The 17,922-nt window shown below is 50.0% G+C and overlaps 1 protein-coding gene across 3 annotated transcripts in view; it reads right to left on the reverse strand.

Moving 5' to 3' along the window:
• Positions 1-3,727: 3,727 nt before the first annotated feature.
• Positions 3,728-17,922, reverse strand: part of PRAG1 (PEAK1 related, kinase-activating pseudokinase 1) — a 51,859-nt gene continuing 37,664 nt past the window's right edge. For all 3 annotated transcript variants that reach the window (XM_053900923.1, XM_019466788.2, XM_053900924.1), the window contains 2 exons: positions 12,441-13,192; positions 3,728-5,050 (listed from right to left, as the gene is read on the reverse strand). In XM_053900923.1, the coding sequence (XP_053756898.1) occupies positions 3,902-5,050; positions 12,441-13,192 (1,901 nt within the window). In that variant the 3' untranslated portion in view covers positions 3,728-3,901. The remainder of the gene's footprint in view (positions 5,051-12,440; positions 13,193-17,922) is intronic.

The raw sequence follows: 17,922 nt of genomic DNA on the forward strand, positions 1-17,922 counted from the left end.
AAGTCTGGAGAAGGTCTCCTTGGCCGTCCCTTAACTCTGCATTAATTAGCATCAGAAAAGAGAAGCGTATTTTGTTAAGATATTCACCCCATGGAATTTGCCCCAGACATTTTATACTTGTCTTCTATTTTTAGCAATGACATCAGTTGGGCTACATTTTGGTTTCTAATGAATCATTCCATTCACACCACCCTCTATTAAATGCCAAGCAGATTTTATGTTACAAATCTCCTGCTTTTAATGAGATTAATAAGCTTATCCTTAGATCTTCAAAGATTTATAGCTATTCAGCAAAGTGGGAAAGGCCTGCCTCATTTATTGGCTGTATATATTTAAAGAATGGATTTCAGAGAAGTCATTAAAGTGACATGTGTCTTCCCTCTTCAGAATCTTTATAATTGTTTGTGTGCATGTATACATCACAAAAGAGCTTTCTCCAGCCCCAAGCTCTTGAAAACCAGGAAGTGTTACACAGAGTGGTAACCACAGCTCCCCAGGGCCCTGTCTTTTGAGATCTGAGCCATGTGTTATGATAAATAAATAATCCCCTGAAGTATGTTATCTTGCTTCTGGCAAGGATATGACAATTTAGATGTACGGCTCCATAACGCCTACAGGAAAGAGTTTAGGAGAAGAAAAGATTCCACGTCTTGGGATGAAAAAGGGAAAGGTCCCATTAATAACCAAGATTACCAATGCAAAAAGTATACGGGGGCGACCTGACTCAGAGCTGGAGAGAAAAAAGATCTGGAGATGTAAATACCAGTAATTGGGTCTAAAGCCAAGCAAAAAGATGAATCCACGGATGTCAGGAGTATTGAATAAACAAATGTTAGGAGCCTGGCATCCTACAAAAGCCCTGGTTTGTTTCTGAAACTCAGTCCAAACTATTGTTTCTGGACTTCATCTTTTTAGTGCTTGAGCTTTCTGTAAGATAAAGCTGTGCATTGCAGATGTATTTTGAGGCAACAAACAAACAAACAACTAGTTATATTGAGCCCTTGAATTTAGAGAGGCTAAAGCTGTTTGCCCAACCTACTATATGTAGTCATGGGCATTTATGGAATGGTATGTAGTCACTTACCATTAACGGAAAAGGCCAACAACCCATCGAGATGAATGGGTAGCGAATACCCTGTAAAACCATCCTGATGAAAATAGGTTTGAATGTTACCAATTGGATTTCACCCATGGTGAATGTAAGAAACTGGCCTGTCTAGGAAAATGTCTTAAAAAAAAAAAAATCAATAACACCACTATTGGGGCCATTATCCAATATTTTTAAACAAGGAAATCCTTGACAAATTCCCTTCAGAACCATGCACTAGGAAAAGGCTTGTTCCTCATGATGAACTGAGCCATCCCCTAAGATTACACACAAAGATTTCTGCAACCCACTGTTTTCTACTTTTTCTAGGTTGCTGGACCGCTGAGAAGGAAGTTTCATGTTTATCATTCCTCTCCATTGGAATTTACTGCTGTAATTTCTTCTCACCTTTACTCTGGGGTTCATTTTGGTTTTAAAACCTTTTCTACAATCTCAATTTTTTTTTCCTGAAAGTGGGTGGCATATACAAAAGGTGTCACTAATACACAGAGTTAAAATGTGCCTCCAGAGACGTGTTTCCAAGTGGCACTGCATTCCCTTGGCAGAATGTCTGCTTCCTCCCTCCCCATTGCTTATTTACTTAAGTGAGAAAGAAAGCAAAAGATAGCAAATGGAGGGCGGAGGGTGTGCCTGGAAAATTCCCAGGAATAAACAACTGACAAGCTGTTGCCCCCCAAAACAGATAGGTCCTAGGGAAGACAATGATTTCCATGTTCAAAGACTCTTTTTCTTGCACAAAGTTGGAAGCTGGTTTATTGTGTCCCTTCCTCGGTGCTCAAGTCACAGTTAACAGGACAAACGCACTGCTCAGGCACTGTCTTCACAGCCGACGCATGGAGACAGGGATGTGTTCACCTGTAGTCCAAAAGCAGTGAAATTAATATGCAGAAGGGGACCTGAGAGATTTCCCCGTCCTGGTCACGAAGCACATTCCCAGATTTCTAGAACATCCATGAAGATCTCTGCATTTGTTTTACGATGTCCAGAACTATTAACAAGGTTATAGAAGTTAGGTCACAAGTTGGGAGATCACGCTTTAGGTAGAAATACAAGGGTCTTGGGGGCTGTCTCCTTTTGCATGAGTAATTAGTAACATTTGGTGTGTCTAGTTTGAGGAGGAAAGGTCTGGTGCTACCTAATTCTGTGCACTTGAAAGGTATGGTGACAAATATCGACCGCACTGGATACCAGGTGACAGCAAACATGTTAAATGAATGAGTTTTACAAACAGAAACTGGGAGGAGCTTAGGACAGCAGGGAGATTGCCGGTCTGGGAGCAGGAACACCCCTGTTTCCTCCTGCCGATCCCTAGCACAGTGGAGACAGGTGACAGCAGGCCACCGGCCGCCACCTCCACCCTTCCCCATTCCCTGCCCCAGGAGGCTGAACCCGTTAACTGCATCACCCAACCCCACCCCCCCCACCCCGTGGGCTCAGCCTGGGGATGGCAGGTGGGAAATGGAAGGTGGATGGTTAGTTCACGCACCTCAGCTCCTGCTTTTGCCTCATTGTCCCTCCTGTTTTCTCTTGACCCTTTCCACCCCTAAGTGGGACGCTTACAGTTTCTTCGTCTGAACCATCTGGGGTGGATTCCATTTCAGCCAGGCCTCTGACGGATACAAATGGCAGCCAGCTTTAGCCACCTGGAAATGGATTTGGAGCAGTGGGGTTGAATTCTGAACCTCTGCTGGCCTTGGAATCGAGTCTGGATTCTAAGACACTGTTGCGTGGGGAGGTTAAGTGATGCCCACAGGCCCCGGGGCCTAGTGGCCCGCTGCTCTAGCTCACCAGCAGGTCAAGGACACCTCAAGTGGTCTTGGAGCTACTGCTCAGAGGCTTATATTCAATTTAACCACCAAACATATTAACACATGTGAACACTTGGGGATAAAAGAGCTCAACCCCCGTTTTTTTTTTTTTAAATGAAGGTCTGGGGGCCCCTGGGTGGCTCAGTCGGTTAAGCGGCCGACTTCAGCTCAGGTCACAATCTCGCAGTCCAGGAGTTCGAGCCCCGCGTCGGGCTCTGGGCTGATGGCTCAGAGCCTGGAGCCTGCTTCCGATTCTGTGTCTCCCTCTCTCTCTGCCCCTCCCCCGTTCATGCTCTGTCTCTGTCTCAAAAATAAATAAAACGTTAAAAAATAAATAAATGAAGGTCTGTTGGGGGCACCTGGGTGGCTAGGTCAGCAAAGCCTCAACTCTTGGTTTCCCCTCAGGTCATGGTCTCACAGTTCCTGAGTTCAAGCCCCACATCTGCTCTGTGTTCACAGAGTGGAGCCTGCTTGAGATTCTCTCTCTCTCTCTGTCTCTCTCTCTCTTCCTCTCTGCCCCTCCCCCGCTCATACTCTCTCTTTCAAAATAAATAAACTTTAAAACCAAAAAATAGTGAGTGAAGGTCTGCTGGATTTTTTTTTTTTTTTTTTTTTTTAACAGCCATTTGACAAAGGGGTAAAGTGATCCCATGGTGACGTAGTGAAGTCGGAGTCCAGACTTCACTGCATCCGCAGAACTGTCCCCAGGCCGGGGCGCGGGGCAAGGAGTGTACTGACTGCAGGAAGAAACCTGGAGGACTTGAGGAGGACGGAGAGCGGGGGGACGGAGTGGGCAATGACAGCCACAGTCTTTCTTATTTAGATATTTTATGTATATATTACATCCAAGTATGACAGTCGTTTGTACCATTTCCCAGGGGAGACAGATGTTCCCAAGGCCAGGCAGGGTGCAAGGGGTGGGGGGGATGGGTGGCAGGCGCGGGCAGGGGAGCGGGCGGCTGAAGGGCGGGGCTGGGGGCCGCGCTCACAGAAGCTGCAGGAGCTTCAGGGACTGGAGGAGCGCCCCCGGCTCGGCCGCCGCCAGATACTGGCAGCACAGCCAGTCCTCCAGCTCCACCCCGCGCCTGCGGTCCGCCGCCCGCTCGGCAAACTTCATCATCATCAGGGCGCGCTTCATGTCGATCCAGTTGTGCAGCGTGCCGCACAGCACCTCCTCCGACGTGCCCGGCTGCTCCACCAGCTCCCGCCGCGGCCCCCACAGCAGGCACTGCAGCACCCGCTTGGCCTCGCCGATGCGGATGCGCTTGATGGGGTCGGCCTCCAGCAGCAGGTGCGCGAGCTGCTGCAGGCCGGGCGAGTAGAGGGACAGCGCGGGCAGCGGGGGCAGGTCCTCCTGCCGGTAGTCCTGTTCCCGCAGCCGCGCCCGCACCTCGAACGGGTTGGGCTGGTGGAGCAGCTCATAAATGAGGATGCCCGTCTGGAACTCATCGAACTTGCGGTACTGCGAGGCAGACACGATCTCCGGGGCCAGCCGGGCCTGGCTCTTCTTCTGCTGCAGGTTGGTGGTGCCGCCTGGCTTCTGCTTGGCCTTCAGGAAGTTGCTGATGATGAGCCGCGGCAGGTACTTCTCGCTGGGCACCCCCTGGCAGGCGGGGGCGGGGGCGGGGGCGGGGGCGGGGGCGGCGGCCGCGAGAGAGGCAGAGGGGCACGCTGCGGGAGCCCCAGCCGGGGAAGGGGATGGGGCGGCGGGGGAGGCGCCGGGGGAGGCCTGGGGGGAGCAGTGCACCAGCAGCAGGTTCTCCAGGCACAGGTCCCGGTGGATGATGCCGTGCTCCTTCAGATGCTCCAGCCCGTTGCAAAGCTGCAGGAGCAGGAAGCACACGCGCCGCTCGTAAACCTCAGGCTCGGACTGATGGCTGGAGGCGGAGTCCCGCACAAAGTCAGAGGCTGTCTGGTGGGGCACCTCGGGGGTGATGACCACCACGCAGTCCTGCTCCTGGGCAGGCGGGTGTGACGGGGGTGCAGGCAGAGGGTCCTTGGGTGCGTCAGGAGAGGTGAGCATGCTGGAGGGCACCGAGGCAACAAAGTGGCCGCAGTCCTGCTGGATGTTGAAGTGCACGGGAACGGAAGGGCTGCAGTAAGGGGCTGCTTTGGGCTCAGGGGTCTTGCAGATCTGCGGGCGAAAGGCAAAGTCAGGTCAACGGTGGAATCCATCATCCTCAACAAACGGTGTTGGGACATTTCGGATAGCCGCTTGCAAAAAGAAGTAAACCCTTACACCGGACACACAAATTGCCTCAACGTGGATCACACTTAGGTGTAAGAGCCCCAAATATACGTTTTAGAAGAAAACCCAGGACAGACTGTTTGAGACTTGGGCTGGGCAAAGATTTCCCAGATGCCACACCAAAAGCATGGTCCATAAGGGGAAAAAAAAGTCGGTAATTATCAAAATTCCTAAGATACCATTAAGAAAAGGAAAAGACAAGTCATAGGCTGGAGAAAATATTTACAAAACACCTATCTGATGAATAATTTTTAAGTAAAATTTAACAAAAAACTCTTAATGCAATAAGAGAATGATAAACTACCCAATCAAAAGTGGACAAACTATATTAATAGGAATTTTACCAAAGAAATACGTAAATGGCCACCAGCACAATAGTCACTGGGGAGGGGCGCCTGGGTGGCTCATTCGGTTGAGTGTCCGACTTCGGCTCTGGTCATGATCCATCAGTTTGTGAGTTCGAGCCCCGAGTCGGGTTCGCTGCTGTCAGCACAGAGCCCGCCTCAGATCCTCTGTACCCCCCCACTCTCTGCCCCTCCCCTGCTTGTGTTTTCTCTCTCTCAAAACTAAATATTTTTTTTTTTAAAAAGTAGTCACTGGGGAGATGCAAATCAAAGCCACAGTGAGGTATCGCTTGATGCCCACTCGAATGTCTATAACAAGAATGACAGACAGTAACAAGTGTCCATGAGGATGCAGAGAAATGGGAGCCCTCCTACATTGCTGGTGGCGTATAAAATGGTGCCATCACTTTGGAACACAGTTTGGCAATTTCTTTAAGAGTTAAACATAACATGACGACGTGATCCAGCAGGAGTGGGGTTCCCACAGGACAACGTGGCACCCTATCAGTAGGAACACATCTGTCTGCCCCTAGTGTGTGCTAGAGAAATTCTCAGGAAACCAGACAAGCGTTTACACAGGCAGTCAACCTTAATTCGCATTCCTTGAGCCCTACAGCGGCCACCTGACCACGGACGTGTTTGGCCACTGGGGCGCTTTGCTCCCTTCTTGGGGAATCTCAGGGACAGAAGCGGGTCCTTCTAGGCTGTGGCCAAACTCCCTGAGACTGCCCGAGTTTCCAGATCCAGGTAAAGGTGCAATGTTGGTTGCTGGCACGGCTTGGCGAGCCAGACGTTTTATTGGAGCTGCTACATGGAAGCCACGCACCTCTTTCCGAGGATGAGTCAGAGAGAAAACAGAGGGCTCTCCAGGGTGAGGGATGCCAACCTACGGCACCCTCTGAACACCCTATTATTGTAGGAATAAACAAGCAGGTGAGTTGGAGCTCCTCTGGGGAATCCCCACGACCATCGCTCTCCGGCCTCTTCAACATCTTGTATTAAGACAGCACCAGCCACCGAGGATCTTTAGCCGTGGTAATCCTCTTCTGGCTGCCACGCAGCTGCTCAAGCCGGACTTGTAATGGCCCTCTGTCAGGCCTCATTTTCCCCGTAATTACAAGGAAAGGGACAGAAGATGGTCTGTGGTCTCCCCTCTCAAAAGGATACAGTGCATCCTCAGCCATGCGTTATAGGAAGGTGAGGATCGTTGTGTAATCCTGCAAAGAAAGGCACCTCGCATCTGCCTAGAACATATCATCCCACGAGCAATCCAAAATAACCCTTCAGGCTGCCGCGGTGCCACACGCGCGTGATTGATTACAGCAGCGTTTACAAAGCGCCACATTGCTAACAGGTGACGTTTTCAGGAGTTCTGCTGCAAGCATCTTTTCACAGGCATTTATTTAGATTGCAGCTATACAAACCTTCTTCTCAGCCTGAAACCTGAAATAAGAGAGTCCAGCCTCTGAGGAAACTTTTAAAATGATAATTAGGAGGTGAAGGGAGGCAACACATTAGTAATCTATTACAGAGGTAAAACAGAAGTAAAACCCAAGTGCATTTTCCCCCAGACATTGCTTCCTAATACACTAACAAAAATGATTCTGGAACACGCATCTAAAGGGCATTGTTGTGGACTCCCCACTGTAGCCCACCCAACTGTATTTGGTTTTTACATGGCAGTCTTCTGAAACACTATTAAACGAAAGGGAATGTGTAGCCTTCAAAATGTAGTCTCGTGTATAGATGCCAGCCACTGTTTATGGCAGTGTCTGCTGTGCCCTCTGTGGCTATGTGGGCCACGCATTGCTGAGGTCGGGGTCACTCCCTTCCCCGTGAGAGCTTCTCCACCACAACACACACCTACCAAACTCTTGTACGTGAGACACTGCCTACTAAGCATTTTTCACACAGTGTCTCATTAAATCTCAGACAACCCGATGAGACAGGATGAGGTAGACGCTTCTACAGAAGAGTTGAAACAGAGGCTTCGAGGGGTTAAATTATTTGCCCAAGATTGTACAAGGGAGAAGTCTCCAGGAGTCAAAAGTATGGGCTTGGAAGTGAAAAAGACCCTGGCTTAGATACGAACTCGAACTCGGCAAACCCTGGCAAGTTACAATCGATTCTTGTTATTTTGCAGACGTTCTGTTAAGTAGCCACAAACACGGAATGAGCGAATACTGAACCACTGCTCCTAGGGGAAATATAGGGCGAAGTTCTTGCAAGCGTCTGTTCGTAACATTTTTTACCAACCGGCCAACACCTAACCTTGCTTTGTGTGTGTTTCTGTTTAAAGACACCTTATTAGCAGATACCGTGGATTCATGAACACAGAACTCCCGCAGACGGCACTGGAACTCACGCCTAAACGAAGCTCACCCAACACTCCCCCAAAGGCACATGACAGCCTTCTTGTGCTCACGACCACTAGGCAGGACTTCAGCGCTCAGCTTGGTCATTTCCAACCGTGAAATCATCAACACAAGGCACAAAAATGTGAAGAACGAGACAACGAAGAGACCACAAAAAGGACACCTGTTGACAGGGGAGAACCGAAACAAGAAGCCAGAGCCTTGCCTTGTTCTACCTTGGCTGGGAATTCGCATGTCTGGTGACCCAAGTTTCCCCCTACTCTGTGCATTTCCAGGGACCACAAAAGGGCCACAAATTATGATTTGGGGTTACAAACGAATTTTAACAAGTGAATTCAAAAATACGGAATCCACAAATAGCGAGGATCCACCTTATTTATCTCAGTCTAATTTCTCCTCTGCAGTCCGGGCAGCGATAGGTCCTTTCTCCCAGGGCCACTGTGAGCAGCCAGGGACACAACACAGGTGTGGCTCTCAACACAGTGACTGGCCCACAGTGAGCCGGAGAAGGTTGCTATGGTGACTGCTCTGCTGGTCTGGCTGTAGCCATGTGGTGAGGCAATCCAGAGCTGGCTTGCCAGTTACTGTACAAACCTGGGGGCTGCAGCTGTCCAGGGCCTGGGAAGGGTTTCCAAGGATTCCTTTTCTCAAGGGTGTCAAAGGCCTAGGCCCAGCAAATACCGCTGACAGTTTGCACAGAGATGTAAATGAAGGAGCAGAATAAATGGGGACAGGGCTGGATGCATTTTAAATTCAGCGAGCTAGTCCTCTGTCAGGACCCCCCTGCCCCCGATCTGAGAGTCAGTACAGCGCAAAGGTGGGGGTGCCCCCTGCGGTCGTTTCACAGTGCGGGATGGTGGGTGCGGGTAGAGGAAGGGGGGAGGACAGGGAGGCTTCTCCACCCTCACCCCCTCCATTTCATTTTCAGGGAGTCTGAGCTTGGGATCTGGTGCAAGACCACACAAACCTTTGGTTCAGCTCAAATTTCAAACGTTTTGCTGGGCCAAGTCTCACTTTCAACTTTGGAGCCACAGCCTCGTTCGTGGTTAAAAATCTGGGCTAAGTCACGTTCTTTAAATAAAGAAGGCCCAGCTGGCTTAACACAAGTCCCTAATTACCGAACTGGAGTCCTAGTTGACCGAGGAATAAAGCAGATTCTAAAACTCACACACAGCTGATGATTTTTCCCCCCCACCACATAGTCACGGAGCAGGGCTACAAGAGCTGGCTTTAATCTCCTGGCTGCTGCAGGGCGCTGAGCCCATAAACGGAGGGCCTGGCATTTAGTGCGAGCAGGTGCGAGCCTGCTTTTGTTAATGGGGACTCGCGAGCAAGGCTCGCGCTTACCAGGCACAGATGACATGAGCTCAGCGCCGGAGTGGTGGCGTGGGCGGGGAGACCGCTCTGTCCCTCAGATTACAGATGACTGTATTCCGTCTAGACTGCAGCGCTAATGAAGTACAACAGCTGCACGTGGGAAACGATGTTCCGAGAGCCCCCGCCCCACAATTACCCGGGCCAGGCACACTTGCGAATCGGTATTGTTGTTCCCCAGATTCTGAACACTGGATGCTCTTCTCCAGATTTCCTTTTCATGTTACAGAGATGGTCCTTGGGCTGCCATGTCTCCGGCAGAGTCAAATAGGACACCCGGGACTCTCTTCCTTAGAGGGCTGGGGCCTTGTGTCCCCACTTCCTTATAGCTTACATTTCTAATGAAATGAGGAACAATGCTTGTTTTTAACCTCCTCCAGGAAAGCCAGATTTTCTGCATTGTTCTTCAGAGAATGTGGCTAATTCTTCATTGTTCCAGGAGGTCCTAGATCCAAGCGGCACATGACAATCACTTAAAAATATAAAAACCACGGGCGCCTGGGTGGCTCAGTCAGTTAGGTATCCACTCTTGGTTTGGGCTCAGGTCATGGTCTCACGGTTTGAGAGTTCGATCCCCGCATTGGGCTCTGCACTGACAGCAGAGAACTCTCTCTCCCTCTGCCCCTCCCCTGCTCTCTCTCATGTGTGCTCTGTTACTCTCTCTCTCTCAAAATAAATAAATAAACTAAAAAATATATGTGAAAACCAGAACCCTTTACCCCGAGGTTCTGATCAGTGGCCACCTAGCTCCTTAGTTCCCAGAGCAGGATGACATCACTTTCCACCCCAAGGCAGGAGGGAGCAAGCTGCTTCCACCAGGTCCTTCCTTCCTCAAAATGGAGAGGCACTGAATGAACCCAGTTCCAGCCCCAGGAGCCAGGTGACAGTGGCTGATGCCCTTGACCTCAGGGAGGGCAAGGGAAGGCTGGCTCACTGATTACCTCCTCAGGTTCCCTGGGGCTAGCAAAAGCAAAGAACCTCCTGTAAGACACCTCCAAGCCCTCAGGCTTCAAGGAGCTCACATTTCCATTCCTTTCATTGGTTGGGTCCACACCCTGGATCTGGGCCAACAAAGACGACCAGAAGCCTGGCTTCTCAAGTTCAGCTCACTGGAGAGTGTACTCACTTTCCCTCTACTGGATGGATACAGCACCATCGGAACAGGAAGGGGAACACTGGGATTGTTTCTTTTTTGTTTTTCACTGTGCTTGGGGAGTGGCAGAGCAGGATCACTTACTAAGATGGGTTTTGATAGAAAGAGACAGTGAAGTTCAAGAAATCGACAGACTCTCAGTTCAGCATGTTTGTGTTCAGCATGTTTGTGTTTTCTTCCATCTGGTGCTTGCCATCTTAGCCACAATCCCCCCCCTAGTCTTTTGGGACCTTGATTCTGGATAATTGATTGTATTCTTATAGCCGTACTGGCCTCTTCACCCCCAGTTTTTTCATCGTAAGGCAGCAATTATATATGGCCCCCTGAACCTATAAATCAGGGGTTACTAATCTATTTTTTTTTAAACTTTTTTTTAACGTTTTATTAATTTTTTGAGACAGAGAGAGAGGGCATGAACGGGGGAGGGTCAGAGAGAGAGGGAGACACAGAATCGGAAACAGGCTCCAGGCTCTGAGCTGTCAGCACAGAGCCCGACGCGGGGCTCGAACTCACGGACCGCGAGATCGTGACCTGAGCCGAAGTCGGATGCTTAACCGACAGAGCCACCCAGGCACCCCATACTAATCTATTTTTTATGGTGCTATCACCAAGTTCTTAAAAGAAAAATCTCAAAGTACAAAATTCATTGCAATTTTCCTTGGTTAATAGTCATAATATTAAAAACTTTTTTTTAAATTTTTATTTATTTTTGAGAGACAGAGTGTGAGTGGGGGAGGGGCAGAGAGAGAGAGAGGGAGACACAGAACCTGAAGCAGGCTCCAGGCTCTGAGCCGTCAGCGCAGAGCCCGATGCGGGGCCCGAACTCACAAACCATGAGATCATGACCTGAGCTGAAGTTCGATGCTTAACCGACTGAGTCACCCAGGCATCCCTAATTATCATAATATTTTTAAAAACTCCACTGGTAAGCAGGAAACCACCCTGCCTCCCCAGGCCATTTCATGTTAGATCAGTATTTGCATTTTTTTCTGACTGGAAATAAAAGATCTTGGGACAGGTGATGGCAAAAACAACAACAACAACAACAACAACAACAACAACAAAACAAACAAAAAAAAAAACTCATTGTTCCCCTCCTCACTACCCGCAAAAGCTTGCATTTATAGAAGAGCTACAGGACCGCCAGGTATTCAGGGGACACCAAAAGATGAGAAAAAAGGCCACGTGGAAGGAACAGAATGTGGGTGCAGACGGCTCGACCAGCTTGCAGGGAGCTGCACCTTGAGAGAGCGGTGGGGGATGGTAGCAACGGCCCTGAACTGGTGGCAAAAATTAAAGAGCCGTGTTACTTGAACTAGTCACTTCACTTCTCTGAACTCCATTTCCCTTAAGGGACAGGATGGTAGTAGAGGTGTAGCAGGCAAGCCAAAGCAGCGTTCTGATCCATCGCAGCCACCCGCCACCGCCAGCTGTGGGCAGCTAAATCGTTTTGCGCCTCAGATTCCCCATCTGTAAAACCTATCTGCCCTGTGAGGATGTGAGGTCATGTAGTTAATGCACCCGAGAGTCTTGTTGCATACTGAATGCTTCATCGATGCGGTTACTCTGTGTTCAAGATCACGCCTAGGTCCACCTCCCTCTCCAGCTATCTAGCATTTGAAGAACAGTATCTTCATTGTCCGTCCCTCTGACTGGATCATAAGCTCCATAAGGAACCTTATGTCCCGGGCCAGGCTGAGGGTGAAATCGGTGAGCACGGGTGCTCACAGTAAACGCAGGCATCAAGCCTGCGCCTGAAGCCGGGACAGGTGAAAGGACTTGCTCCAAAGGCTGTCCTGCCACAACCAGGACCAGCTGGTTGCACTGCAGAATAGGAGCAGGGGGTGGGGCGACACCTGCGTTCACAGCAAGAGACGGGGCAATACCTACCTTCACAGCAGGGGGCGGGGCGGTTCCTGCTTTCACAGTAGGAGGCGGGGCAATACCTACTTTCACAGCAGGGGGCGGGGCAGTACCTACTGGGCGGGGCGGTACCTACTTTCACAGCAAGGGGGCGGGGCGGTACCTACTTTCACCGCGTAGGTGCTGCCAGGGTCCTCGGAGCAGGTGGCGCAATAATAGATGGCGTCCCCCGAGTCACAACAGGGCCTGTTACAGGTCAGTTTGAAGAGTGACCAGTTATTCTCGTTGAAGTGCAGCTCCTTTTTCTGGCCGCCCATGAAGAGGTCCTCACACTTGGCTGCGAGGCGCACCAGGGACTGGGCATAGAGGCCCCCCAACTTGGCATAGGTGCCCTCCTTGCTGCTGATGCTGCCCAGGAGGCTGTGGAGCTGCAGCTGGGTGCTGCCGGTGGAGGCCTGGCTGGACACGCTCAGCTGGGAGGCCGAGGGGACCCCTTTGCACTGGAGGCTGGGGCTCCCGAAGCCGCTCTGGCCGCCCGCCAGCCCTGGTGCCGGCACCCAGTGGCCGTTGCCTTTGAAAGTTTTCTCCAGGGGCTCAGAAGAGGAGAAGATATGATGGTGGCGGCTCCCGGGGCTCGAGGAGTAGCTGAAGTGGGACTCTTCGTGGGCACAGACGTTGGTTTCCGAGTGGCTGAGGTTCAGCTTGGGACTTGCTGTTCTTGGCTTGGGGGAGCCTTGGGTCCAGAAGAAGCCATCAGGCGAAGAGGCCGCTCGGCTCACTAACTTCTTCTGGGGGAGAGGCGGGGGCTGCAGGGGGCCGCTGGGGGACACATCCTCAGTGGAGCCCGAAGGAAATGGAACAGGAGCAAAGAGTTTCTTCCCGCTGCTGGTGGGGGAGTGCGCTGGCTCAGAGGAAGGGCCTGAAATTGAGAAACAGCAACAATCAGGCTAAGAGGCCTATGCCACTCAGTTCCAGGGCCCTGCGGTCACAGAAATTGATTTTACTTGTTATTTATTTCTAAGAGATAACATATGCACAATGAACACAATTCAAAATGCAAAAAAGGTATCCGGTGCCTTTGAAGTCAGCCTCCTACCTTAGCACCCAGTCCCCCTCATCAGAGGAAGCCACGCTGGCAATTTCCAGGGATCCTTCTGAAGATTTGCCAAACAACCCAGACAAATGCACATGCACACGCACACGTTTACACAAAGGAGATATTTTACATCAGATGTGCAGATCTATCTAATTCTTTTTAATAGCAATCCCATCATATACCATCATGTGCAAGTATCAGGATTTATTTAACCAGTCCCCTCCTGATGGACACTTAGCTTGTTTCCAATATTTTGCAAACAATGCCTGCAACAACAAACTTGAACACGTATTTTGAATGGATTTTTTAAAAGTCAGGTTTATAGAGTGTACAATTGACCCACAATAAAAACAATAAAAACACCCTGGTTGCCTTGGGGGGCTGGTATGTGATTTTATAAATGAAGAAACAGATCTTAAGGGAAAGCAAGTCTTTCCTAGACGCCAGTTCCCAGAGTGGGGCACGTGAATGCTGAACCTGACGGGGGTGAGGGACGGGGATGGCCTCAGCCCCCCACCCCAAACTGCACAGAACATGGGGACATTCAGAAATGTCATAGACAGTGAGCTGAGGGCCAGTCTAGACAGGGCAATGACTGGACTTCACTCTTTGTATCAACGTATGAAATGGAGGTTTCAAACCAATGAAACAAGAGTTTGGGTAAAAATATTCAGGGAAGAAGGCATGGCAACTGGGGACAGAAAACAGCAAACTGAAACAGAACTCATTTCTTTCATTCTGAGAACTGACTGGAGGATGTCCCCACTATTTTGATAAAAGCTTCTAGGGAAATAACAGGAGCGTTAACTGTCTTCACAGGTCCTAAAATGCATCCTAGTATCCCAAGGGTTAAAATGTGAGAAAACTACGGGTCTGACGTTCAAGGACCTAGGCACTAATGACACCTGCCGCTCACTGAGTTCATCGAGCCATGTCATCCTAAGAGCAGGGCATGCAGTGTCCCTCTGTGCCTCTCCCCACCTCAGCAGCATGACTGGAACGCAAGAGCTACAACAAACACATAGGTCCCAGGCAAAGAGCAAAAGGCCCCAAAGGGAAGCAAAGTGTTAGTTTTGTGTTGATGCACACGATCTTTCTGGCACGGCTCCTGAATAGTTAACGATTTTCTTTGCCCACACAGAGTTGCCCTCTGTTTTCTCCAACCAAAGTGCGGACTTCTAGAATGGACCCCCAAGGAACAAACACGGGCACCAAGCCCCACAGATCAACACGGGGTCTCCTTACTTTGGGGTATCCCCTAGGGAGGAGGCTCCCTCTCGCAAGGTGACAGACCACGTCATCAGGCTCACCTTGCCCACTGACATCCAGGCCCAGCCTCACTGACCAGAGCAGTGTCCGTGAGTGACCGCAGGGGCCTCCCGTCTAGTACATGGCAAGGCGGTGTCCCCCACACCGACACCTTCCTCCCCTGGCTCCGCTATCACTCTCACGGGACCCGGGAGAAAGCACAATGCTGCTCACGCTCCACATCTGCAGGAGGCAAGCTCTCTTGCTTCCCAGTGGTTTTCCAAGAGCGCAGTTAAGTTTTCCCTCCCACCTCACCCCTGCATTGCTAATGACGGGCGGGGCACCTGCCAGCAAGGCTGAATGAGGGATTTATACCCTTCCAGGCCAGACTGATTATAAACCAAGCAGCAGCGGCACAGTCAGGCCAGGCAACTTTACACACCCGTGTATTTTCCCCTCACGGTCTGAAAGGGGACCGGCGAGAGCCAGCCAGCTGGAGGACGGGAGACCCTGATCGCAGCAGGTTCTGGATCCCTGGGGTCTATGGGTTCCTCCCCACTCTCCCCAAGAGGCTTTTCTGCTCCCAAGGGTGCAGTCAGCAGTGGAGGCGGATGAAGGCTAGGGCTGCACAGTCACTTCGTCTCCATCCTCCCTTTAGCAGAGGCTGAGAGAAAGGGGAGCACCGGTGACCAGCTGCTGGACTGCAAAACGGAGGAATAAGACCCCTTGTATACGGGGCTCTCAAAGGACACTAAGCCTCAGCCACCAAGTACCCAGGGGATGAGCAAGAGGGTGACTGAGTGGAAACAGGTCCATTTCCCGACCTTTCTGCATTTTGGACGGCAGAAGTCTGCGACCATCAATCTGATTCTCCATTTGTTATCAACAGGCAGAAGATGGAAGACGAGGGGAGGCAGGGGAGTGTGATCAGAGTCTCTGGTCAATGCTCCTTCTATTTCTAACTTTATTTATTTATTGCATGAGAGAGAATGAGAGAGAGAGAGAGAGAGAACACGCAGGGGAGGGGCAGAGAGAGAGAGAAGGCTCCTGTCAGCACAGAGCCCGATGCAGGGCTTGAACTCATAAAACGTGAGATCATGAGCTGAGCCGAAACAAGAGTTGGACACTCAGCTGACTGAGCCACCCAGGCACCATTCTGGTCAGTGCTTTAATCAGTGCCTCCAGTGACAGGGACAGCCTGCCTACAGTGAGGACTCCTTCCAGTCCCCAGTCCCCGGGTAGTTTCTGACAAATCAGTTTTTTGGCTAGTCGCCTCTTTAAGCCTTGCACTTACTTCCCCATTCTTATTGGTTTGCCTTCCCTGTATGGCTCTCCATGACGCCTGCAACATGTCCTTTTCTGCCTCTACCTGTGACCTGAGGGTAGACAGCGGGATGAACCCCTAACTAGCTGTTGCCCTCACCGGGCTGAGTTTCCTCATTTAAAAATTGACCAGATCGCACCACAGTGAAGGTCCCTTCCAGCATGAATAGTCTACAATTTCAGCTACTCTCTCCATTTTCAACTTCTTCCAGCAGGCATTTTGTCTCAAAGCTGCCCCTCAAATAAAAATACCTCTAGGCAGATAGCTCTCCTGCTTCTCTCGCTCTAGCTCCCTCAGCTGCCCCTGGTTAACTTTCCAACCTATAAGGGTAGCAGGAATTAAAAAAAAAAAAAAAAAAAAATCTGTAACACTTCTTATTCCCTAGATCACCAGAGGGAATCAGGAGGTTCTGCTCTCACACCAAAAATAACTTGTGTGTGTGTTCAGGCAGTTGGAAGGAAGTGATTTTCTCCTTTATCCAATGGATGTTCTCTTGCTTTCCTGTGGGAACTGCATTAGTCAGTGGCTTTGATCAGATCTATAGGTAAATCTGGCAAGGAGTTCTGGGTATTAGGTGGAGTGTGGTTCCTTCTCCTTTATTTCTTAGCTGCTGTGTGTTTGATCACCCAACAATCACTGCACAAAGCCCGTCCTAATTAGAGGACAGCAGGGCCTGAGAGGGCTCCCCCACCCGACCCGTCCCCAGCAGGAAGGGCTACAGTTACCCAAACCTCACCCAGGGAAGTGAGGCTCACCTCAAATGTGCACTTTACGCATATAATTGGGCCTTATGTACACATATTGTGATTCTGAGGTAAAAAAAAAAAAAAATGCCTAGTTCTGTAACGGGCACACCTCCTTCCGACCTGAGGAGTCTTTTTTAACTTAGTTTCTTAAAATGTTTCTTTTAATTCGGAACCACAGCTGGTGAGGAGACCATACTTCACTCTGATAGCCTCTGGGCACCTCAGGATCACATAACAGCTCAGCCCGTCATATTCTTAGGGCTACTCTGAAAGGGGTCAACATGTGGCCCTTGTCAATGAAATTGATTTCTCCACCATGGGACAAGAGGTACCTCCTTTCTATGGGACCAGAGGGCACCCCTAAAGCCCCACTCTGATTCTACCACTTTCTTTACTCTTACATGGAGCACTTCCTCCGAAACATGGCTGGAGGTAACACAGTAGCTAGATTCTCACTACAGTTGACCCTTGAACATGGGCTCAGAATGTGTAGGTCCGCTTATAGGTGGTTTTTGTCTTTTGTTTTTTTTTCTGGTAAATACAGTACTGTAAGTGTATTTTCTCTTCCTTATGATTTTCTTTTCTCTAGCTCACCTTGTGGTAAGAACGCAGTATATAATACAGAGTACAAAATCAGCTTATGTTATCAGGCTTCTGGTCAACTATTAGCAGTTACGTTTCTTTAACTTTTTTTTTTTAACCTTTATTTATTTTTGAGACAGAGAGAGACAGAGCACGAATGGGGGAGGGTCAGAGAGAGGGAGACACAGAATCTGAAACAGGCTCCAGGTTCTGAGCTGTCAGCACAGAGCCCAACGCGGGGCTCAAACTCACAGACCGCGAGATCACCACCTGAGCCGAAGTCGGACGCTTAACTGACCGAGCCACCCAGGCGCCCCATCAGTTACGTTTCTAATAGAAGCTACTAAAGCCGTGGATTGTTGACTGTGCGGAGGGGGCTGGTGACCCAACCCCTCTGTTTTTCCCAGGGTCAACTGTATTTGACCACTACACTCTGCATTTAGAAGAAGAGCGAGAAAGAAGAGGGAAAAAATATGTCTTGACACCTAAAATAGTTGCAAAATCCACAGGCAAACCACTGGTTCAGAAAAATGTGCCTAAAGAAAATGCTGAAAAACTCTGGCCAACAGCCCATATTCTCAGGACTTAGATTCAACAGCAGTGAGAAGAATTCAAATATATCCTGGTTTTATGCTGGTGTTAGATCACCCTGT

This window comes from Panthera pardus, unplaced genomic scaffold (genome assembly GCF_024362965.1).
Source record: "Panthera pardus isolate Hobbes unplaced genomic scaffold, ASM2436296v1 HiC_scaffold_13, whole genome shotgun sequence".
Classification (NCBI taxonomy): domain Eukaryota; kingdom Metazoa; phylum Chordata; class Mammalia; order Carnivora; family Felidae; genus Panthera; species Panthera pardus.